At 31.7% G+C, this 26,946-nt stretch overlaps 1 protein-coding gene across 2 annotated transcripts in view; it reads right to left on the reverse strand.

The window, feature by feature from the left end:
- Positions 1 to 12,505, reverse strand: part of LOC126750427 (paramyosin, long form-like) — a 30,519-nt gene extending 18,014 nt beyond the window's left edge. Inside the window, exons 1-5 of one of the 2 annotated variants that reach the window (XM_050460055.1) lie at positions 12,223 to 12,505; positions 11,253 to 11,309; positions 8,764 to 8,850; positions 8,537 to 8,703; positions 686 to 923 (exon numbers count right to left, since the gene is read on the reverse strand). In XM_050460055.1, coding sequence (XP_050316012.1) covers positions 686 to 923; positions 8,537 to 8,703; positions 8,764 to 8,850; positions 11,253 to 11,309; positions 12,223 to 12,345 — 672 coding nt within the window. In that variant the 5' untranslated portion in view covers positions 12,346 to 12,505. The remainder of the gene's footprint in view (positions 1 to 685; positions 924 to 8,536; positions 8,704 to 8,763; positions 8,851 to 11,252; positions 11,310 to 12,222) is intronic. The other variant, XM_050460061.1, reaches the window with a different exon arrangement.
- Between the last annotated feature and the right edge of the window lie 14,441 nt (positions 12,506 to 26,946).

Here is a 26,946-nt window from a genome sequence, read left to right on the forward strand (position 1 = left end):
ATAACCAAACCAAAATAACTGGTTATGCTTGGTGTAGTCTCTGGTATTATTATTTCTTGAATGTAGCTTTCAAACCTTCCCCCTCCTCATAGAGCCAAAGGGTAACACCATATATTGATTATAATATATTTAAAATAAAGGTCATCTGTATAAATAGTGCGTACTTCTTTCCTGTTGTGAATTGAATTCCTAGAAGATTTGCATTCTTAGATTTTTTTTACTTAATGAATGTTATAGAAGAACAGTAAAAATGCAGATAGACTTTGATACTAAGATAGTTTTTATGTACTGAGATTACTGTTCAAGAAAATATTTGATCATAATCATAAAACGATTAAAGCAGATCTTATTGAATCTCTATGAGAAAACTCAATCCAGGGCTCGTTACGAATTCACAATAAATGAGGAAAAATGTTTGTTATTAAGTAATAGAATAACTTTTTGCTTAAAATTAATGGTTTTTATGTTTAAATGCTCTAATGCCATCGTAGTGGTACCAATTTCGCCTTAACTTCACACTACTTTTGAGGAATGAAATTGAAATTTTGAATAATTAAATGATGATTTTAAGTCATAAAAAGTAGATTCAAGATTCAAATACCTAATAAGAATTTTAAATTAATGTCTTCAACCTCCCCAATATAAGTAAAAATATTTTGAATTGTACTTTTGAATTTAGTCTTACCTTGATATCTTGAACTTCCTTGGTAAGTTCCAAATTTTCAACAGACAAACGTTGCTTGTGTGAGGTGATGTCGACAACGGTGCGGTTAAGCTCTTCAATTCTGATGTTAAGTTCATTGATGGTAACTTCCAACCTTTCGGCATGTTTGACAGATACCAAACGTTCCTTGTTTATACTTTCTACTTGGGCAAGCAATTCGTATACTTCGGATTGAAATTTGGATTTTTCTTTTTCAGCCCTGAAAATAAAATTAATTTGATTAAAATACTTTTGGCTTATATAGCGAAATTCTTATTATTGTTATTTGTAACAGATCTTGTATTCTAGTGGTTGGCTAATACAAGGAGAAAGTGAAACAAGTGTATAAATGTACTATGTTTCGTAAGATATACTATCTTGGGTTAAAGCACTTTTAAATCTAGAAAACTAATCATTTTTTAGAAGAATGAAAGTTAATTATTACATGGTAAGCTATATTGAAAAAATGAAATGTATTATATTAAGTAGAAAAAAAATAAAAAAGATTGTTAGCAATGTCAACAATAAAAACAAATATATAAATGTTTATATTCAGTATAAAACTATCCTAACACAAGAAATGTCATCCTATCCTTTCTTTAAGGTATTAAACATTCTAAAGAAAGTCTTTACGCATAGTTTAAAATATAGTCTCAAACCCTAGACAAGTATCTATAGAGTTTCCCTGTAAAATTTACAACAGTCTTTTTTTGCAATGGAATTTGTCTATTAAACATCAGACCATCGATGTTGCTATCGTTTACAAAAAAACTCTCTTATGATTCAACAATTTTGGACAAGAAAAGTTTTGAAAGGAATTGAATAATTACGAGTGAAGCCACGGTAAAGCTAGATTTCTGAAGCTATACAAGATGTGATAAAAAAATAAGGTACATTTTTATTTTTTTTTAATATTTATTTATTTGTCAGTTTCTATTTTGTCCCCTTCAAAGTTATCCCCCTGGGATATCATATACTTATGCCACCGCTTTTTCCAATTTTCAAAGCATTACAAAAAAGCATTTTTTATGATCCTGATCAGCTCCTCCTTCAATGCCGTCTCTATCTCCTCAATCATTGTAAAACGCCGTCCTTTCATTGACATGAAGTGCTTTGGAGCACTACATTCCATTTTTCACACAAAATTTATAGCAAACTCTTTTATCCATGTTTTGCGACTGCAGAAAATCTTGGGGCACGTAAAATACTTCTAACATGCTAAACATGCTATACATCTGAAATTTCGGACATATGCTCAAGATAAGTGTACCAGTATAACATATCAGTAAATAAAATAATCGAAGATCGAACGGATGTAGCCCGTTAAATTTGAAAATTCACCATAGTTTTTGATCACACCTCATACTTAGTCATAAGGGACAACATTATTCCTTGATCCATACAATTAGAAGTCTTGGATATGATTACAAAACACTGCTGCCGCTACAATTCGTGTAGTTAAAGAAATGCACTTACTTTTTTAAGAAACTAAAAAAATTATTCCTTTATTAGGTTATAACTAAAGCTAATTCTTACATAAGTTATAAGCATCATTACTTATCAAATTTTATTGTAAAAAGAACATCAATCTGATTTTAGTGACAAAAGCGTTTAACAATTTTGAGGAGAGTAGATAAAATAAAGATAAGGCCAAAATTGCAAGGATTATCCAAAACAGCACTCTTGTATAATAGGATAACATTGTCCTCTTTAGGCAAGGAGAAATGCCTAAGCATCTAAGCGAAAATTATCAAATAAAAGAAGAAACAACCTAGAAAAAATGCCATCAGATCCAGTAAACTTTTAGTTACTCAAACTTGACTCCTAAACCTGATTCGGACTACAGGATAAAAAAAGTTTCTAATAAAAAGTTAAAATTTGTACAAAATAAGGACCTCATTTAGAATCTATTTTTAAACGAAATATTCCAATAACTAGAACACGGGTTGCTTTAAAGCTGTTTATTTGCTTTCCAAAAATACTCTCGCCATGTTTAAGGTTATTCCTGGACACCGAAAATCACATAAATATGTTAATTTGTATATTTTTTCCTTGGGTGTCATTCAGGTCTTTCTTTTTATGAGCTTTATATCAAACTGAAAAGAATTTAGATAAACATACTATTAGGTTTATTGAGTATATAATATGTATTAAAATAACCTCTTTACACAACATTTAATTAATTACTGTGAAAGTATATAGAGATAATAAGGTTAACATAAAATAGTCCTTTCCATCTATTCTCCTTATTTACATAAAGCATCTTGAGATATATCATTAATGTTTTATAAATGTATAGTATATATCAGTTTGTTTTTATTTTTAAAAGACTATGGTTGGAGCCTTTAGTATAAAAATTACAAAACAGTTTTATCACTAACCAAAACTCTTTAATTTATTCTCGACACATTTCGCTAACAACGTTAGCATCTCCGGACGAAAATTAAGATAAAGTAATACTCCTTACAAGTGGACTTATATACTAAAATTTTTAACTAATAGAGCGGAAAATCCAATGAAGCATGGCTGAACAAATCTTAAATGCTTAGTAAACTATACATTTGACTATAAAATATTGAACCTTTACCCCTCTTACGAATGATTTTAATTTTTAAATTTTGCTAATTTTTTGTACGCATTTAATTGTTATTAACTGGTTTAAGTAATCTTTTCTTAAGTTCTCTATTTCTACAAAGTAACCAGTATTTAAAACATGTTCTAACATTGTTGGTGAAACACGTGTGGAGAATGAAATAAGTTTTAAGCTGACAGTTCTGGATAGTGATATAACTGATATAAATTAAAAGAAATTAAAACAAACTATTTATATTTACTACTTGCCTATAATAACTTATTAACCTATTTGATTTACTTTTTTCTTGGAAGGATCTATAAAGTAATTAATTTATTTAGGTTAGTACATTTTTAAATTGACTCCTCTTGTAAAGACAAAATATTCCTGGAATATCTCATTAATGTCCAATGAATAATATTACAATGAATCTTCATGAATTTTAAAACTCTATATTAAATTAAATTAATGGAATATTTAAATACAATATGTTTATACCAAAGAATTTTATTTATTGTTTTATATTAGAATTTATTTATATATAGGTATGTTTATTTTAAATAGTTCTAAGTACCTAATAAATATAACTATCTCTGTTTATATAAAAATAATATCCTTGTTTAAAAATTTATGCGAAAAATATAACCGTATAAAATTATATTTTTTTATTATTATTATAATTTTTTATATTTAGTAAAGTAAGTTATAAATGTGGATTACATTATACTCTACTACTCTTAAGGGTACATTTTGTCTTTTGATGAATAATCACTATTGACGATTAAGGCAATTAGAATTACTACTGAGTTATTCCGGAAATGGGATTCCAATTTAAGCTATTTTTATGTCCAATTTTTTACTATAAAAACTAGTAACATAGTATATTTCCTATAAATTTTCTCTAAGTAAAATCACTGACGCAAGCTAAATAATTCATTATTGTTTTAAAATGATAATTTAAACCTATAGACTGGCCAACAAAAGCAGTTATCCAGGACAAATATGGTCGCCATCGCTATGATAAAACTATTTATAAAACCAACGAAAAGCGAACACCGTGGCAAAGTTGTGAAGCGAAAAACTTATTCGGTGAGAAATAATACAATTGATTACTTAGGGAATTTATTTAGGATTTGTGCTCTACGTACACTATATTTGATATAATCGTAAAAGTTTTTTTATATTATTAATACATTGGGTAGACAATGTACTTAAAAATGAAATAGTGCTAATTCAACAGGATAACTAAGACTCACTCACTCATATATAGAATGTTCTTAAACTCCAAGTCTTTATTATCTTCTTTCTTATTTATTTAATTACAATCTTTTTCAAAAAGTCCTTGGTTTATTTACTTTCTACCGAGAATATTTATTTCTACCTTGAGCTCGCACTTAATTATTTAGATAGCGCTATCATTAGCACCTGTCCTATTTACATCAGGCACAGTGTTGGCCTAGTTACTCATATTTCCTTACTGCTTTATTACTGTTTCATTTGTTGTTTCCCTTTTACTTTCATTTTCGATTCTGTGATTAGATGTAATGAGTTTGGCTTGCTGTCGATAGTGTTATAATTATCTCTTTCAACTGTTCTCCTGGCACATTTTTAGCCATATTCTCTAGAACTTTTCTTCTTCTTTTCTCTGTCACATGTAGGCAATCGCCTAGCTAAGACAAAATAGGCCACAGTATAGTAATGTGAATTTTCAGCTGTATCTTCTAATGAGCTACTTTAATGTGCAAGTAAAGATCATTCATAATCTGGTCAAAATGGATAATTTTTTTAGTATCTGTCTCTCTTGGGAATACTAGACTTCCAAATGGTTAGTCCATTAAAATCTCGGAGCAATATATTTATTACATGTTATAATAATTTATTATCCTAAGTTGCATTTACATTTTTTAAATTTAATACTTAACATATATATCTAGTTTAATTTATCATCTCTAGGTATCACGTCTAGGCGTTTACCTTCGCTTTTGTGGGGTACAACTAAGTAACTTTTTTATGTTAAAGCTGTATATTTTTTTTAATGTTAGTCGATTTACGGTTTAGAAAAATTGTTATTTTTCAACTTTCTTGCTTTTTCAGTTTTTTGCTTAACAAAATTATAGTTATTTTATTTAGCTTCTTATCACTAACATCTGTTTAATTGTAGAAGCCATCATATCTTGGTGTCATTTTTTTCATGATGGTTCATCGACAATTTTAATAAATAAAGTCTAATTCTTTAGACTACCTAGAAAAATCCAACTTCATATCATGTGTCATCCGTCAAAATCATCATCTAATTTTTTTTAAAGATGTTATGATTATTCTTTATTTCAAGCAGAAGTTTCTCATCACTTAAAAGTAAAATCATCCACCATTTTAATAAATACAGTCTAATTCTTTAGACTACCTGGAAAAATCCAACTTTATATCATGTGTCATCCGTCAATATTATTTATCTTTCATCATCTCATTTTTTTAAGAGATGTTATGATTATTCTTTATTTTGAGCAGAAATTTCTTACCACTCAAAAGTAAAAGTTACGAGGAAAACATGCAGCATCCATATCAGCATTCTCGTTCAATTTTTGCGTCAAATTGGTATTTAAGTAGAGTTAAAGTGACAATTCTTTTGATTAAGCCATATTTTATCATTAAAGATAAGCCTGCTGAGCCTTCCGCCTCTGAACCTCGTTGTGCAATTCGAGGCAATGAGAACTGCATACAGGCTATACGTCCTCGGCGAACTACGTGCTGGCGAGACCGGTCACGCAAAAATTTGGTCACGGGCCATACAGGAATGTCCTCTCCTTCTGATGGGCAGTGACTGTATGGCTCCAGTGACTGTGGACTGCGAGGGATTCGTGACGCACATTGCAGGTAGAGAGGAGTGGCAGCATTCCAACAGACCTGCATTGCTAAATAGGGGGACCATCTGGTACACAGATGGCTCCAGAATGAATAACAGAGCTGGATCAGGGCTTTGTGGTAAGATCCCACATACCAGTAGGGCATACTCGCTGGGGAAGCACGCCACTGTCTTCCAGGCCGAAGTATTCGCTGTATTAAAATGCGGACAGAAAATCCTAAGCTGCGGACACCGCAATACAGTTGTATAAATATGCTCGGACAGCAGAGCTGCCATTAAGGCTATCACGGCCGCAAAGGTAAGCTCCAAGCTTGTACTAGAGTGCATAAAAGTCCTGAAGAAACTGGTGCAGGTTGGCTGCAGGGTCCAGCTCGTCTAGATACCTGGCCACGCAGGCCATGCAGGTAATGAGGAAGCGGACTCTCTTGCCAGACTGGGATCCGCGAATGTGCCGATGGGGCCGGAACCCATAGTTGGTATCGCCAAATGCGTTGCGGTTGCGTCAATGAATCTTTGGTGGGTCACAAGTGGACCCACCAAAGATGGGACTGAGTCCCCTGGTATGAGACAGGCCAAAGCGCACATAGGTGGGCCCTCTGCCTGTCTCACCAAAAATCTACTACGCCTAAAAAGACGCGAAATTCGGATAGTGACAGGTCTTTTAACCGGTCACTAGCACTTAAGAAGCCATCTCCATACTATCGGTATTGCGGACAACCCGGAATGCCGATGGTGCTGTGAGGAGGATGAAACCGTTGACCATGTAGTCGGGGAGTGTTCAGCACTCACGCGCGCCAGGTTCAAATACTTGGGTAACACTTTCAGTGTACCGAGTGATTTTAAGTCCTTCAGACCAGAGAGCCTTATCGGTTTCTCTAAAGCCGTTGGGCTCTGGTAACCCCCGGTGAGGCATGACGGGTCCATCAGGAGACCTGTATGCACAACTGCCTTGGCAGCCCACTGTTTCGACAATTCAATCATTAAAGATGCTTTTACCGTTTACGTTTGTTCATATTCTTAGGCTCCCTTGAAAATTTTTTGTTTATTGTTCTTGTTAACATCCACGCACATCCAAATGAATAAAAACAAAAAGTACAGTAATACATGGAAGTGCAGCAACACAAAAAAAAACATTGCTCAATAAAATTGTGGCTATAATATTTTTAACCAAAGCAAATAGTTCTGTTAAGGAATTTTAGAGCTACTTTCCTTCAATATTTGGAATCTTAATCATCGACATACTTATAACCTTATTCTTTTTGATATACAGAAATTACTTTATTATTAGACATTATTTGATTATTTGACTTTACTGTGACTTCAAGTTATTCACCAACTACTTAAATAAGTTATTTATTTTTAAGTTGTTAAAAAATAATCCTAACCAGCAAAAAACTGTTCAAAAAAAATTAAAGAAAGTCGTCTTCGAAAAAACTTTTATAGCTCTTTAGCTCTGTAGAAAATTTTCTGGAAAACTAGCTATAAGAAGCAAACAAATTATTATGATAAAAGAACACTAGAAAAGATGAGTCGCTTCTCTAAGGAATGATATTCAGCTTGATATTTGAGTTAAATTCCTATATAATTAACTTCTAAAGTATAATATAAGTAGAGAAAATATTAAGGAAAACTTATTACTATATTGTCTATACTTTATTAAATGTGTAATAGAACTCTTTAAATAGTCATGTAGATTTTAAATTTTGAAAGTATCCTAAACGAATAAAGAATCTTTGTATTGTATGAAGGGTTTTTTACATTTATTTCTGTACTGTATACTCTTAGTTCTTTTAAAGCTACTAAAAATAGATTATGAACGGTTATAAATCCCACGTTATGGCAGTTTTCATCGATGTTTTAACTGCTTGCCAAAACATTTATGTAAATCATTAAAAATAGTAACATATCCGTTGAGCGCATAAGCTTTTGGCAAAATATTTATCTAATTTTTCAATTTCTTTCAATCAGATCTGAACACTCAACCCATAATTCCTTGAGTATTTTTAGTAAGTACATATGAATAAATTACTTCTGCACCAAAAATGTTTTATTAAATCATGAATGCCTAATAATACTAATTTGTACACTTAATCCTATATGTATGTTTAAAAAATGTTACCTAAGAGTTATAAAAGAACTTTGAAGTATCTGCGTAATATTCTGGCTTCTGTAAACTGAAGGTAGATCAAGTCTAACTAGTCAAGTCTAAGTCGAAGAGACTTAATTGTTAGAAGCATATTTACTGTATTGTATTCTTAAAAAATATTTTAGTAATTTATTCATTTGTACCTACCAAATCAGTAATAAAAAAGGGTATACCGTGCCCATTTAAATTATGCCTATATGTAAAATATTTATTAAACTCACTGATTTTTTTAAATATCGAAAACATGCATACCTCGATTTAGCCTTAGCTAATGTGTCGATCTGGTCTTGGAAGTCGACTACGATTTCTTGGTGTTTCTTTTTTAAAATGGCGGCCGTTTCCTCCGACTCGATGTGCACGTCCTCAAGGAGTTTGCGAAGTTTCAACAGTTCGGTGTCGCGTTTTTTATTAATTTCGAACTATAAAGAAAAAAATGGTCAATTAGAGTTCTTTACAGTTTTGTAAGGTATTAAATTTACCTGGCTTTCGGCACCTCCTTCGGCTTCTTCTAAACGTTCAGACAGTTGGATAACCTGAACGCTGAGGTCAGCTTTTTCCCTTTCAATCTGAAATAAATTTAGAAATTTATGAATAAATAACTAAAGCTATTTGATTTAATACAGTAAGGCAGACAAGCAAATAGGCAAGCATTAAAAAAGATATTTATTTAAAAGTGCTCTCTCTTTTTAAAGAAAAACTGTATATCTTTAAATGGTTTTTAGTATGTATCATTTTAGAATTAAGTTATTTTTTTCTTTATATTAAAGAATAATTAGGAATCATCAAGGAATAGCAAAATTGGCAGTAAGCCTACTTAAAAATAAAAATAATCAAATAAAAATAATCAAATCAAATCTGTCCATAAAAAGGTTAGAAGACTCTTATAAACATTTTTTTATCACCTTTATTATTTAATGGCAATAAAATTAAATATATAACAGAAGAGTCTATTTGGTTGAAAATAGCAGCATACGATGGAGCAAAGGCTTGATTACCCGCTCTATTTTCGTCATGGAATATGATCAATTACTTAGGTCTTTTATGTTTGGCTTATTGAGAAGGAATTATATAGTTGATTATTTTTGAAGCAAGGAAAATAACCAACATATGATTGGCAAAGCCTCGCAGTAAAAGAGAATAGTTTTTTCCATTATTAGAAATATTTTATCATTTTGAAAAAATTACAAAGCAAAGCATTTAGGCTCTCACTTTAAGTATCTATAGCAGGAATAGTGTAATTCCAACCAATATATATTAGAGAACCCTTCATATATTTCAAACAAAATAGCATGTAGTAGAATAATACAAAAATTTTAAATCATTAAATAGCCAAATGATATTAGCATTTAATAAATTTAACTTACCAAAAGGCCAGAAAAGAAGGTTTTATAAAATAAATTTCGAAAGTGAAAGAAAGAAATCGTAAGTAAGATATTAAGAGTCTACTATTAAGTCCTTTGGAAACTAAAGAGCACCATTGGATGTGAGCTATCAAGAAAGAATATTTATTGCTGATTTTGCTGCGACTGCATACAATTTAATAAAAGCTGATTTGGAGAAAACAAAGAGAGAGAAATATCGTCTTCGCCGGTAAAACTACTAGTCTACTGAGGTTATTTGCAAGAAAATGTTAAAAATTCAGTTGCATTATAAAAGATTAGTAGGCTAAGTCGTTTTCTTTTAAAATTAAATAAAATCTTCATGAACTAGAAACCGTAGATAAACTAGTTGTAGTAGCAGTTAATATAAATGTGTTAATATTAAATCAGAAAAGATATACAAGATAGACAAAAAAAGTTGGAAAAAACAAATGATTAATACATAAAATACCAAAAATTTAATATTCGAATAAAATACCCAAAATAAAGCCAAGAATACCCAAAAATATATTCAAGAAATAATTATTACCTTTTGTTAAGCGTTAAGGAAAGCTTTAGTCTAATAAAGTAAGAGCCTACAATAACAATTTGTGTTAATATCGCTATTATTGAATTTATAGAAGAAATCAAGTACAACTTAAAATTTCACCATACTTAAAGGAATCAACTTCACTAGGTCTATAACTTATCAAACATATCTCAAAAAATCCGAAGTAAAAGGCCTGATGTTTCAAGAAGCCTTAAAGAAACCAATTTCATATAAAAGAATCATTTAAAGGTTCAAGTCAACTTAAACTTTTGCGAATTATCTAATGAAAAAACAAGAATCTAAAAATCATATTTCACAAGAACCAAAGCTTTATCCATCCAATCAATAAATGTTGCAAGAAAAAGTGAGATTTGTAAAGAAGTGTTAAATAAATATTTGAAAAATTAAAAGAATTTAACAATTTAGAACAGCAATTGAATAAGGATAAAAAGAAGGTTTTTCTCATTAACGCATATGAGTCCAACAGTTTTCAAAATGTCTTTACTGGCCCACATTCAATTAGTAATTTTGTTTGTGAAAAAAACAAAATATCACAAGTTTATTTTAATTTTTCTAAATCGTTTAGTCATTACGCAGGGGGCCACTTTTAGAGAAATGAATCAACCATCCAGCGAGGTTAGCAATGGTTCTATTTTAAATTTTTGGCAAGCAAGGTGCTCGTCCGATTTCGGTCCACGCATATCCAATCCAGTTTCACTGATATCGTACTGTGTTTCATTTTTCGTACGACCTAAAAATAGCGAGACTATTTCGAAAAAAATAAACATATTTTTTTAAAAATCGAGACATGCTTGTCCATTACACATTAACGAGGTCAAATTTAATTTTTTTAACGACCAAGTTGGATAATTTAAGCAAAAGCAATATTATGTTAAAGCAGCGGGTTAAATGCAACAAAAAAAGATAAAGAAAAGAATTTAGGGAAGCCATTTTAAAAATAGCAATTTAAATGTGGTTAGCGGCAAACTAAATACCACACCGGTTAAATTTAGCACAGGTCATTTGACAAGCCAAAAATTTTCAAATCGGTTTTACTCACTCGAGATCTGAGTTCTCTTTCTACTTCGAGATCATCTTGCAGCAGGCGAATTTTGTCCTGCAAAAATATTTTTATTATTTAGAGTTCTTGTGTATTCTATATATTATTTCAAAAGCTTTTGTAAAGAGCTTTTGCAGAACTTTCAATTATATATAAATTATTTATAACATATGCTTTAGTGATCGCTCAGGAATAGCGCCTTTTTGTGGCAAACAACATTCATTTTTTTTTAAAGAATATTAACTGTAAAATTTTCCAAATGTACGCATTGTTTTGAAATTGAACCTTTCTTTTAAGTTGAGCAGTATCTAAACGTTTGGTAAAGAAAATATTTTTCACATAATGCGTGGAGATATTTTTTTGGACCAATTTTGGTAAACTTCGAAGAATTTAAAAATCTTCTTTTTAGATTTTTTGACATTTTTAACAACCTTTCTAACAACTTTAATAATATTTCAGTTTCTTTTACTCGTTTTTACTGCTTTCTGATATCTTTAAAAAAGCCTCAACTTTTCATTTTTATTATATTTTAAAAATGCAATATTCAGATAATCTATGAAAAGGCAAATATAAGGGACCAAGAAGCAAAAGAACATTTTTTTAAAAAGATTGATGATGATATTTTTTTATAACTCAAAAACAAATAGCTAATAAATTCTGATATAAATTACTCAAAAAAGTAGGTAAGTAAAAATGACAATAAAAAATTGACGATATACTGAAATTCACTTAACATATTATCTTTTAAATCAGCAGAACCTTAGAAAATTGTTTACAAGCCACTATGGCCCTATTACAATTTTAAAGAAAAAAGAAACAATTTACCGACACCCTTTTTCCATATTAATAATCCAAATTTCTGACACTAAATTTTCACCAAAAAAATTTCTTAACACCAAAAAAAAAGCACTATATCGCCACTTGTAACCCGATACAATCACCATTTTAATCACGTCCCAATAAATCTCACCTCGAGCCTGCTCAGAGCAGTTAAGTCAGCACTGTATTCGATGCTGACGTCAGCTGTACCTGCTTGGCCTGCGGATCTGTAGCTATACTTGGAGCTTCTAGCCACCGTGCTTGAAGAAGCCATTTTTAAAATCGAATTTGTTTTTTTTGTTCGAGTTGTTTTAGCCCTTTTAGATCGATTTTTTTCTCGATACTGATATGAGGTCGGAGCACTAGCCTGAAGTTTGACAGGACCGCGCTGATTCGCTGTTCGGCAGTGCGTCGTCGTTCGTATGGCCGTCGCGACGTTCCCGACGCCGAGAATATGGCTAAGGATAGTGGTGGGGGTGAGAAAGAGATGCGCGCGTTTTAGGTGCCTAAAATTTTTCTGGCTTTTCCGATATTTTGGAAGGACGATTCGACACTCCGGGAATATAAATAGATCAGGTTTTTTGGGTGTCTCATGCGAATTGGTTTAAGAGGTTGAAATACGAAAATACTACTTGTTGGAATAGTAATCGAGATGATTTTATTTTGCAGTGATCTAAGTAAATTGTTTTGTAAAAATAGTGGCAGTTGAGTCTATTATAATCAAAATTATTTCTTAAAAAGGAAAAATAAAGCAGAAATGTGGAAAATTGCATATTATATCAATATTAGCATTATTATATCAGAACAACTCAAAAACTAACTATCAAGTTGGACTGTGCTGATGGTAAACAGACACCTTAAATAGAGTAACAAACATGCAATCAATTTCACCCCGAATTATGTACATCATGTTGAAAGTTAACAACAGATACCATTTCCAGGTAGTTCAGGTGTACGTCTCAACTAGTACCTTCAATGTCGAAGATATAGAACAGCTATATGAAGACATTACTACGGTAAAAAACAGGTACAAGGGCAAGTACGTTATAATTATGGGAGATTTTAATGCTAAGAAAAACTTCTACGGAGAGGGTGGACTTGAAGACACGGTAGAGTTGAGAAGAAAATTGACTCTATCTTGACCAATAAAAAGGATATATTCCAGAATATTACAGTTTTAAGCCGATTTGATACTTGCACATAAATTAAATGCAAGACTCGAAAGAAGTTAACTAGTGAAACAAAACAATTTTTCAATGTATTTTCAATTCTAAAATAGGTAAAGTGCCAACATCCACACCAGAATTAGGCCAACTCTACAATAACAACTTAATAGGAATATCCGAAAAAATGTAAGAAACCATAACAATGAGCTAATTAAATGCTAAGTAGAAAAGTTAGACGATCACTACTGTTTAGCATTTCTACAAAAGCCTGTAAAGTTTTAAAGTCCGTTAATATCAATGAAAAATCATACAAAAAGTAGGATCTGAAGAGGTCCTAAAAATAAATATCAGAGATTTGAAGAGAGCACCACTTCAAATAAAAGAGAGTAGATGAAATTACAAGTGATTTTATTAAAATAGGAGGTGAGATGGTGATGGAGCATATTTGACTGCTGCCCAATGAATATGAAGTGGCAAAATGCAGAAATCATCTTTTTATACAAGAAAGGAGATAACTATCGATCTTATAATTTATTATAATACTTTTATGAACTCATTACAAAAATATTGACCAACCGGATGACGAACACGATTCATATGAACCAGTCGAACAAGCGGGAGTCCACAAGGGGTTAAGCACTATTATTGAAAAAGCCACAGACCATAATATAGCAGATTTTTGACTTTGTCGAAACTTAGGCAGTTATGGAATCCCTAGACAATACAAGGCTCGACTCTAGTTACTCACGCCATATTAAATATATCTGTAATAACGCATCTGTTGATATAATAGATGATGATTTGAAAATGAATAAGATTCCATTCAAAAGAGTAGTAAGGCAGGGAGGCACTAACTCACCAAAACGTTTTACCTTTTCTTAGATGATGTCTTCAAAGAACTTAACTGGTAAGAAAAGGATTAATATTGATAGAGTGCGTCCAAACTATTTACGATTTGCCGATGATATTGTGGTCATTCCCCACCAAGGAAACTAGATGTAAGGAGACTTATCTGTACGTTAGGCGTCCGTATTCAAAAATTAACGATAACGGAAGTGTACCTCACTTTTCTTTGCGAACCTAGTTATCATTTAATTTTGCATACACGTTACCTCATTTGAGAAACGTAGTGTGTTGCATAGGCGAAAGGACTAAATTCATGCTTCGGTAAATTCCATCGAACATCGCTTCAAACTAAACTTGAATAAACTTAAACAAAACAAAGGTCATAAATACAGAACTTTTTGTGCTAATATAAAAAATATTTTGACTCTTGTGTAATGCTGGTGTTATCATATGGACTTGAGGCAATGGCACCACCCAATAAGCAATAGATAGAGATCACAAAGAGGAAATTCGTAGAAGAACTAAAGTGACAGATATATCAAGACTTATGGCACAAGTGAAATAGAGATGGCCTGGTCAAAGAGCAAGACAATATTCGAAATGTTTGGCGAAAGGAACTGGATCCAAACTGCTAGGGATCGAAGAACGTGGAAAGATTTAGAAGCGACCTACGTCCATAAGTGAATAAATACGGGCTGAGAAGAGAGGGAGATAAGATCTTGGTAATTTATTCAGCAATAACCTACCACTGGGTGCGACTTATACCAAATTATGATAAATATTATTATGAAAAATATTTTTTAATTTGTTTAAACCGACTAATACATTTTTTTAAATAAAAATAAAACTTACATAATGTAGTTGCATGGAATTGTAATAAGAACAGCATCTTTAATCCCAAAAGACAAATACGTCAATAGGCGACAATTACTTATGGAAGCTTTAGAAGGTCAGTTGCCAGAAGTTTATAAAAAAATCATATAAATCCTAATGAAACAGCGATGTTGAAAAAATGGAAAATAAATTCAAGGGAATTTAATTCTTTAATATAATGTTTATGTACCGGCTGACCTAATAAGACTGTTTTTTCGCCATATCTCGGAAATCGTTCATCGTATCTATAATTTTTGTAAAAGAAATCAGTAATTTCAAAAACAAAGATGGTTGGGACGTTCAATTATGATTCCAATTATCTGTTTTAACTTTTTAATGGTTTACCCGTTTTTAATAAATGTGATATAATTGAAACAGCAGTCTTTGGGCAATAAAAATTAACCAAAATACAGTTAATTTAGTTACTCTAGGCAGGGAACCAGTTTTGACACCATAACACAAAATCCTAAGTTAATCAAAAAAATTAAATAGAATGGTAGACCTTTTTTTCTAAAAAAGTAGCCAAAAAACATACACAAAAGCCACTGAAAACCGTTTTTTTAAATGTCTTTCCTAACAATCCTCAAATATAGGGAAAATGAGATTAATGAATCTTTGAAGGCCAAGTGCACGGTAAATTTCCTAAAATTATCAAAAAGTTAGCTACAAAATGAATAAGATCTTATAGAGGCAATTATGAGTCTAAAAAATATAAACCATCAGAAAACTCATGCGACTGTAAAGGGACTAAGCACATACTGAACTTATGAAGTCATGTATAATCGAGGATATATTATAATTAGCCCACGTTAATATTATAGGTTTAATGAAGGGTATATTATAAGTAGTTTACTGAATTGTTTTTATATACTTTTTTACTGAATTGTTTTCTTCTTAGAGTGACAGACACTCTAAGAAGAACCGATTTTTTATTAAAGCCCTTGACGGAAAAAAAAGCGATCTAATGGCGACCCAGGCATTGAAAAGGGCTTTCGTTATTTTGGATGCACATTTGAAGATGCTGATGAGTTGAAAGAACAGCAGTCTCAATTTAGGATCTTGGGGTATTCAAGATGGAATTTCTAATTTTTGCAATCATATCGTTGCGGAAAGTTGGCCTTGTTGCAAAGACTATTATATCCTTAATTCTTCCCAGAGATAAAAATTAAGTCAGGTTAAATCAGGAGACATAAAAAGATTTATTAAGTTGCAAATACTACATCTATTTATTCTTGTGTTAAGTACTGGCTTTGGATGCCACGGGAATAGGCTTCCTCTTCCGATTTAACTGAAGGAAGGTTTCATCTAAATACTGGCGAACCGCAAGGATATAACGCGCGGGAAAACCATAAGGCTGGAAAAATATATTTTGGCGGACGTCCAGCGAAATATCTTACACTAAATCAAAATAATAATTTTGTTAAAAATGTAAAGAACATTTTCTATTGATATGTTCGACCATTTAATGCGCTGTTCAGAAAAAATGGACCAACAACACGCCCTCTAATTATCCCACACGAAACATTTACACTATATCTTCCTTCATGCTGGAATTTTCAATCCAGCGCGGATTATTTCGGGCCCAACAATTCGACAAGTACGAACGGTGCAACTAGAAGAAGCAGTTCTAGAGTTAATTGCGGAGTCACCTGAAACAAGTACTCGAAAAATTGCCAATATATTGAATAAAAGCAATTTCACTGTATTTGAAATACTTAAAGAAAATCATTTGTATCCATTTCATATTCAACGTGTGCAAGGCTCTACTACCTAGAGACTTTTTTTCGCGTCTATTTTTTGCCAGTGGATTCTTCATCAAATCGCTCAAATTTTTTATTTTAAATGGTATTTTGTTTACTGACTAGGATACTTTTGAAAAACATTGCATACGAAATTTTTATAATAATCACTTATGGGCTGAGGAGAATCCACATGGAATCTTTGAGGCTCATTTTCAGCATCAGTTTTCAGTAAATGTATAGCTTGGATTAATTGACGATCAGTTAATCGGCCCATATTTCCTTCCACAACACCTAACAGGAGAATTTTACCTTCATTTCCTACAGGAAAAGTCATCCGCTATTTTTAAAGCAATTTTTTTCCAGCTAAGGCAATACTTATAGTTTATGCATGATGGTGCACCAGCCCATTTTAGTATGAATGTACGTAATAACTTAGATACAATATTTCCAAATCGTTGGATAGGAAGGGGAGGTACACAACATTGGCCTGCTCGATCGCCAGATTTAAATCCTCTAGATTTTTGTATTTGGGGTTTTCTTAAGTCATTAGTTTATTCTACTTCCGTCAAAAATGTTGATGACCTGAATATCGAATTGATATAGCCGACTGTGAGATAATAAAAAAATACATAAGGAATATTTGCGCGAATACAAGAATCAATGAGGCGAAGAGTTAAATGTTGGGTAACGTCTGAGAGAGGTTATTTTGAAAACTTGTTGTAGCTTTGCGCCAATTTAAAATTTTAGTATTGTTATTTTCTATTATTGTTCTGGTTTAATGTTGTTGTATTAGATAGCTCTTAATAATGTATTAAAGAAATGAAAAATACGAGTCAAGAAGTTTTTATTTGCATAAAAACGGCGCCACATACAAAAAAAGGCTAGAGAGGTTTTTTGTCACAAATTGAACGAGGAATTTAAAAATAATTTTTAATTTAAAATATCTCAGTAGCGTATTATTTTTTTCTTAAAAAAAATTAAGATCATTACCCGTATGTGCGCCAATGGTCAACATAAAATTCTTAATTGCATGCCAAAAAATGCGTGATAACTACCTCTTAAAACCCTCCAAATTTCATTTGCATATACCTTCTACATTTGCATATCCCTCTTATAACTCTGGGTTTGAATGCGATAAACGGTACCTTGAGGAATACCCAAGTCTCGAGAAATATCTCCAGGACATTAATAACATTTTGTTCATTAGTTGGCTATTTCTTCAATTCATGGCAGGTCTATAGGGGCTACCCGTTGTTAACAGAGGCGAAACGCACAAACACGCAACGATGGTATCGTAGCTGATTCAGATAGCGCAAATAGAAGGTGCGGGCACCGGTCGCATTTTGAAAACACTCAAAATATATCGCGATCTTCTTGGTTAGAAATCGATATTTTAGAAAATATAAGGTGTCTTAGAGGGTTTTATACTTTGATTTTATTTATAGCTTTTAAGCCATTTCATATCAAAGTACTTACTTTCTTGCCATGTGTAGAGCAATCTTTGGAAATTTATTGTCAGAACTGACAGATGCAATAATGAAATGGTTTGAGGTCCAACAACTCAAACAACCAAAACAATTTTTGTGTTCGTAGTTCTTGAGAATTAAATCATACCTACATCGCAGCTCGGTGTTCGTTTTGTGCTCGTTATGCTCTTCACAACGTCAAAGAAGCACCAGCTAGTACCAATCTCATCAAATCTTAAAAAAAATTAATTTTTTTAAATAAATTAAAAAAAATGGGTTCGTATGAAACTATTGGACTCCTACGAAATGTGCGCACTAACCAAAATCTTGACCGTGTTTGTGATACAGTCGATCAATATTCACACAGTATAATAATGCCGCAGCATATTTTTGCAGTTTTATATATTTTGTTCTCCAGTTTCATAGGTCTAGTATTTTTCGCATCTTGAATAAAGACCTAAATCGACATCCTTTTGAAATTCAGATCATGCAAAAATTAAGGGAAACAGATTATCCCTTACGATTGATGTTGTCCAACCAAATATAGGATGGATTTGATAACTTTTATAGAATTTTCTTCTCGGATGAGGCATATTTTCATATGCATGAATACGTCAGTAAGCAAAATATTCGTTATTAATTGGAAGAAAATTCACGAGAAAAACTTCTCCAGTACATAGCTCTAAAGTTACTATTTGGGTAGCAAGTTTATCTAGAGGCATAATGGGCCCATACTATTTTGAAGATAACAACGGACAAACCGTAATGGTCAATTCTGTCAGGTATGTCGCAATGATTCATGATTTTTCGCCCTGTTCTCCTAACGCCTTTAATGAGCAGTGAGTATTTTAGCACATGTTTCTGTGGGGCTACTTGCCATACGTCAAATATCGCAATTGAATCTCTAAGAGTACTGTTCTCAAATAAATTGATATCAAAAAGAGGAGATATTAACTGGCCCGTAAGAAGTCCTGACTCCACTCCAAATGTTTTTTTGTAGGGCTATCTAAAGAATCGAGTTTATAGCAACGCCCCATCAAATTTGGTTCAGCTTAAAAATTGTATTCAGCAAGAAATTGGAGCCATTACTCGTAAGTTATGCACAATTTGTAATGGAAAATCTAAGACATCACTTGGAAAAGTGCCAGCGGCGCAATAGGCGTTATCTGAATAATGTTATTTTCCACTAATTGTACATTATATGTTTTAAATAAAGTTCGTTTTTAAAGTTAATGATTGCTGATGATTAAATTTTGTGAAGAAAAGTGCAAAACTCTCTTAGCCACCTTGTATTTTAAATTCAAGAAATTGCACTCTGAATGCAGAATAATTTACAAATTACGGCTGTTAATATTTTATAGTCATCGTGTTTCATTTGATTAGTTTTTTTAATTTTCCAAAGCCTTCCTAGAAGTGTAGAGTGCTTTTCCAAACAAACTTTCGGTTAGGAACGAGATTTTTAAAAGCGGTTTTTACTGGCTTCTTTGAATGTTATTGAGCTACTTCATATAGAAAAGGTCATATTATTCTGTTTTTCCTTGATTTTTTAATTTTTTTAGACTCTTGGGTCGTGGTGTTTGAACTAGCCTTCTGGCGGGAATGTATTCAACTAAGTTCATTATATTTTAATTGATTCTTATTGCCCAAGGAATGTTTTTTTTAGCAATATATTAGATTTTTTAAAATCGGACAAACTGCTAAGAAGTCAAAGCAGGTTATTGCAAAAACAATGAAATCCTCGACATTTTTATTTTTGAAATAACTGATTTCTTTTTACGCAAATGAGAGATAAAATTGTTTTCTTTAATAAAGAAAAAAAATATTTTAATTATTTTGCGAAATTCTAAGAAGACGCAATTTTAACATTTAAGATGGCAGTTACGCTCCCTGGTGGGCATTTTTAAAACTTGAAAATATTTTCTAGCGATTCTTCAAGATCTATTTTTTTAACTCCTCATAGGATGAACAAGTCATAGGACGCATGGTTTCCGAGATATGACTGAGGTTAGAAGGAATAGTTAGATATACAGATTAAGATACAGGACATACAGATTTAGAATTATATTATAAGAAGCACAGCCGAAAGCTTTGTTAAAAGTCTGAAAGGAGGACATAAAGAATACTTAACTTCATCAAAAGAATTATCAATGTATTATACCGGAATAATAATTCTCAAAATAATACTTAAGAAGTTGCTCATTGTTTAAATAAAGGTAATTTTTTTAATAGCACCGGCACTAGATAAACCTATAGTTTAATCAAACTCAACGTCTATTGTAAATATAAATATCTACGGTAACTATAATCTACACGTGAGTGGCTATAAATTTAGAACAATATTGATAAATTGACATTTGCTCATAATTTTCAAATAAAGTAATATACAAAATATCTGCAAACACAATAAAGTAATATTAAATTAGTAAAACTGGTACAGCTTTGGAAGTTAACATGATCTAACTTATCACCATCTTTTTTCACATAATTATATTATTGTCTGGAATTAACTGACTTGTATTTTTTTCTTAGCCCTTGCGTTTTTGTTATATATTTAATTTTTTTAAATTTGCTTAAAAGGTAAAAATTATGAAAATAGTTCTTTAAAACTTATACTTTTATAGTGAAGAAATTGTCCATACTTGCAGTGGAGTCATAGGTTAAGGTAAAATGAAAATCCTGCAGTCTCCCTCCACTTATTTATTAAACATTTAGTTATTTAAAATTCCCTACAGGATTCAGACATAGTGGGGTCCCTCATCAGGGGATAAAAAGTTTAAAATTGTTATTGAATATACGCCCCAGGGTTGATTTCCTGTCAAAAATCCTCTATTTATTATTACGGTTTTTTTATTTTCTTTTTGGTTCTTTTTTAATTATTTATTAAAAATATAATATTACATTAAATAGAGAGTTATAGGGGAGAGTGGAGCAAGTGAATCATAGGGGGCAAGTGCGTTTCTAGAAATATGTCGAGCAACCGGCATCATAGCACGACAATGATCAGTGTAGTGTACAATGTACATGTCTATTAGCGCGTATTGTGTCCTTAAGCATTTTGCTGAAAATTACTAAAATTAAGGTAAATATTAACATTTTTTAAATTTTGCGTGTTGTTTTATAATATTTTAAGCGAAACCAATAAGGATTTTCCCCAATTTAAAGGCATTTTCTTAATATTGTATGAAGTGCATACCATAACCTTATATTTGCTTAATCGCGTTATGCTTAGAATGTTGCCACATTTATTTGTCTTTTCAAGATTTAAATTTTTATATTTTAAGAACAATTGGGTAAGTGAGTCAGGCATGACTCACTGTACCCCTGTAGTATAAAAAGTTCTTATAAATATATTTTATATATTGCAGAGGAAAAATGGTGCGTAACTACTTGCGCAAAACCCAAAAAAGATCATCCTCAGAAGATGCCATTCGTAGTGCCTTAGAAGCGATTCAAAATAAAGGGATGTCAATTAAAAAAGCTAGTGTGGTTTTTAGTATTCCGAGAACCACCTTACAATCACCATTAAAGCGTCGACAGCTCAATCTACTTGTAAACCACACATATTCACTGAAAAAATGGAAAAAGAATTATGTGAACACATAATTTTGATGGAAAAACTGTTTTATGGACTTCAGATCTTCGACCACAGATCTTCGAAGGATTGCATTTTAATTTGCTGCCAATCAAATAAGTCATCCTTTTAATAAAGATCGAAAACTTGCAGGAAAAGACTAGGTGAGCTCATTTTTAAATCGTTAGAAAATCCTCTCCATTCGAAGACCTGAAGCCACCAGCATTGCAAGAGTAACAGGATTTTCCAAATCTAGGGTTAATGATTTTTTTCAAAACTTAAAAAAGACCTTGGACAAGTTTAATTTTCCGTCGGATTTTTAACTGTGATGAGGCGGGGATTACTTGCGTTCAAAAACCGGGAAAAATTTTAGCTGAAAAGGGAAGAAAGCAAGTGGAAAGACTAACTTCTTTAGAAAGAGGAAAAAACACAACTTTATTAGCTTGTGTCAGCGCTACAGGTACGTTTATTCCACCTTTTATGGTCTTCCCTCGTGTTCGAATGAATCCTGATTTTTTGAGCTGTTCATTTCCTGGAGCAGCAGGATTTCCTGCTCCATCAGGCTGGACGGATGCTGACCTATTTATCAAATTTTTAAATTATTTTATAGGCTGCACCAAAACAACAATAGATTGTCCAAGTCTACTGATACTAGATGGACATTCAAGTCATAAGTTTATTAATTTAGTAAACCTGGCTATAAAATCAGGAGTTTCTATTATAACCTTACCTCCTCACACATCAAGTGAGTTGCAACCGCTGGACGTAAGTGTCTTTCGACCATTTAAAACCTATCTGGCAGGAAAAATGGATCACTGGCTTACAAATCATCCAGACTCTAAGATTATAGAATATGATATGGCTCCTATTATTAAAAATGCGCTTATTAAGGCTTTTACACCAATAAATATTATTAAGGGTTTTGAAAAAAAAAAGGAATTTACCCATATAATCCAGATGTGTTTTAAAACAGTGACTTTGCGCCAGCCGAGAACATTCTTCAAAATGAATGCAGGACAGAAAACATTAATCCCGTCGAGGATCCCGTAATAAGTGATTAAGTCTTGTTGAGAAAAGATGATATTCAGAGTACTTCTAAAGAATTAGTAAGCCATTTTGAATAAGAGCAGCCATCATGTAGTTATGTTTCAGTTTCAACTTTAAGCCCAGTTCCAAAAGCCTCTCAAAAGAAAGAAAATGCCAAATCCAAATCTAGGCGCATAGAAGGATCTAAAATAATAACCAGTTCTCCTTACAAAAATCAATTGGAAGAAAAATTAAAACCAGTGAAAGCTAAGTAAGTAAAAAAGAAACTAGATGACAAAGCAGGAACAAGTACTAGTAATGGAAAAAATTAAAAGAAGAAATTTCTAAGCAAAAAAAGCAAAGTGCCATGTCAAGAGCAGAAGAGAAACAACACAACATAAAAACAATGCCGGACGAAGAGAAAAACACATTATGCATTTACTGTCATGAGACCTACGCACTTGTTATGAAGACACTTGTTATGAAGTACCCAAGACACTTGTTATAAAGAATGGATAATGTGCATGCAATGTGGTGCCTGGTTACATGAGGATTGTTCCGATAATAAGCCAGGTACTAATAATTATGTTTGTTACAGTTGTCGTTGATTAATTAGTATTCGGACTCACTTGCCCCATGTGGGTGACTCACTTACCCCTATAACTTGGGGCAAGAGAGTCATTTTTATTTTTTTGTTTTAACTTTGATATTTTCCCAAAGAGCTAATGTTTAGTTTATTTTTAAGGTTATGTTAGTTTGAAACCAATTAAACTCGTGTTATAAACGATGAAAGTTTTTTTATTTCTAAAACTTAGTAAGTTATACGCCGCAGAGCCTTAAGGTGTCTCTCTTGCCCCATCCTTCCCTAATATTAAATAGAGGGTTTTTGACATGAAATCAAACCCTGGGGCGTTTATCCAATACTAATTTTAAACCTTTTATCCCCTGATACTAGACACCACTGTGTCCGACCGAAATATGTAAAAATTTTTAAATAACTAAATGTTTAATAAATAAGTGGAGGGAGGCTGAAGGATTTTCATTTTATCTTGCTTTTATGTTGTGAATTATAGTATGTTTACCAAAAATATGATAAATATGATTCATGAGCAAATATAAGAAATAAGATTTAAATAATATAATTATAAGATTTTTATTAAAGATATTTGTAACTTGTTATTTTATGGTTAAGTTCAACATCATATTTGGACAGACAAGAATCAAGTTTTTATCACAACGGCAAAATAAAGTTATCTGGTCACTATTATTGATATTTTTTTGATTTTGTATCTATTTTATCAAGGTATTTTGATTTTAGATATAAAGTCCTGCAACAATTACATCGATTTTTAATTTTAATATTTTAGCCTTTAAATCCAATTGTACTTGATCCTTAGAATAGTAATGAATATGAAAAGTGAAAATTTCATAAAAAAATATATTAAATATCTTATATCTCATTTTCATGAAAACTAGAATAATGACTTAGAAAAGACTTGTTATTAAAGCTAGAAGATCGAGATCAACTGTAATTTGCGAATTTTTAAAATGTTTTAAATCGTATTAATTTTATTACATATGTTTTAATATATATTTGCTTCAGAACCTAATTATTTTGAAACATTTTTAGTTTAGAAAATGTTTCTAGAATTCTCCTAAATTATTCTAAGGCATATGGTCGAATATTTTGCTATTAAAATTTTAAAAATTTTTAATATCAATATTCATATCCATTAAAACAAAGAGTTGAACCGTCACGAAATTATTTAAAATAAAATAAAATAAAATACTTGAATTATAGGTACGAATATACTAAAAGTATATCTCTTCTACTCAGTTTTACTTAATACCAAGGCTTTTTTAAAAACAGCTTTTCTATATTTTTTTAACAATTCACATTCGGAAAATTTTCTTTCCAATCTTCTGTTTTATTATTCCTACTGTTAGATTTTTTTATGTATTATAATATGTAACTACCAATTATTTAGGTCTCTTGATAATTAAGACTTGCTAGCCCGCTTTTCTCTTTTCGGGTATCTCTACAGGGTGTTTTTTATATATTGCGACAAAATTTAGGAACGTGTTCTTTGGACAAAAATTCGCAAAAAAGTTCTCATCAACATAGGTCCTAAACCTTTTAGATTTTGAGCTACAGGTTGGTAAAGTTTTAACAAAAAAATTATTTTTTTTCGATAATTTAAATACCCCTGTAGATATTTGCCCAAAGGTTGGTATGCAGGGTCTGTGTATCCAGAGCCATTTAGCAACATACTTTTAACATTTTTATATTCTCCAGTGGCGTGTGTGCGGCTTTTCCGCTGAATACTTTTATTAAGAAAAATGGTACGCCACTGATTCCCCGTTTTATTTGCAACATTTTTGATCCCCTGGACTTTGTCCGTTAGATGCATGGTTTTCGCACAAAAAATTAAAAAACATTTTTCTACTTTGACTGATCGCTAAAATTTATTTTTTCTATGATCGTTATAAAAAGAAAGTTTTTTTTTTAATTAAATTTAAAATTTCATTGTAGTTCATAATATGTCACTTTATTTAACATGGTAAAAAAAAGTGACATATGAGTTACGTGTTATTATTTTACGCTTCCAAAATCGCGAAGTATAAGTTAATAGCGTGTGAACATAATTTTTTTTTAACGTAACTACGGACAACGCCGCCGCAACGATAATCACATTCTTGTTTAAGAATTTAATCTTTTTACCACATTCTTCATCTGCCCACGATTAAGTTGATATTTGTAAGATTTTGTGATATTTTAAATTTTAAATCATAGTCACTGTCCGTCAGTTGACAAGATTAATTTGTTAGAAAAATGGCTAACAATTACACAAATAATGAAATGTGCGATATGCACTTCATTTATGGACTGGCTAACGGAAACGCGCGAGAAGCCTTGCGTATTTATGCTGAACGTTACCCGAATCATGTTATTCCTCATTACTCCATGTTTACGCGTTTACACCAACGTCTAAGTGAAACCGGCAGCTTTAAAAAACTCACCGCTGAAAACGGACATCCCCGAACAGTTACTCCTCAAATTGAAGAACAGGTGCTCAATGAATTCGAGGAAGATCCCATCACATGCACTAGGAAAATTGCTCAGACGGTACACATTAGTAACTTTACAGTTTGGAATATTCTTAAAAGAAACCTTTTATACCCGTATCATATTCAGCGGGTGCAGGCACTTTTGCTAGGCGATTTTCCGAAAAGAACGGCTTTGTGTCGTTGGATGCAAGAACGCATAAGGCAAAATGCACAATTTATAAGAAAAATACTTTTCACCGATGAGGCTAATTTCTCCAGGGACGCAATTATGAACTTCCATAAAATCCACATATGGCATTATAAGAACCCACATGCTGTGGCAGAAAACCGTCATCAGCACCAGTTTCACTTAATGTATGGGTCGGCATTATTGAAAACTAGCCATTTTAGTTTAGTGGCTCGGCAGTATTTGGATATTACGTATCCAAATCGTTGGATGGGTCGGGAAGTATTCATCCTTGGCCCCCACGGTCTCCCGACTTAAATCCGCTGGATTTTTTTTGTGGGGCCACCTTAAATCACTGGTTTATAGAAATCCAATTGATAATGTGAAGGATTTGCGTAATCGCATTATAACGTCTTGTGACATAATTCGGCAGACACCAGGAATTTTTGAACATGTCCGCCAATCATTGCGACGTCGATTAGATGCTTGTATTGATGTTGAAGGAGCACACTGTGAACAACTTTTGTAAAAATAATAATATTACTTAAGTAAATAATAAAAAATTAAATATTTTTTATCACTTAAAAACTTGTATTTTAAATTAAAGATTGAAGAAGCAAAAGTTTTAAATCCTCAATTACAATTTTATTAAATTGGGCTACCTTTTGTACTAAGTTAATTAATAAAAATTTTATTATTTATTATTAAAATTGCAATAAACCAAAAAAAACGAATAATTACTAGAATAAAGAGAGTCTAATCAAATCTGAGCAACATGTTCATGGTTTTTAATTTTTTGTGCGAAAACCGTGCATCTAACGGACAAAGTCCAAGGGACTCATTCAACTCTTGGAGTCCAAAAATGTTGCAAATAAAATGCAAAATTTAAAAATATTTTTTAATACAAGAAAAACCAGTGGCGTATTATTTTTCTTTATAAAAGTATTCAG

The sequence above is a fragment of the Anthonomus grandis genome, chromosome 1 (genome assembly GCF_022605725.1).
Source record: "Anthonomus grandis grandis chromosome 1, icAntGran1.3, whole genome shotgun sequence".
Taxonomy (NCBI): domain Eukaryota; kingdom Metazoa; phylum Arthropoda; class Insecta; order Coleoptera; family Curculionidae; genus Anthonomus; species Anthonomus grandis.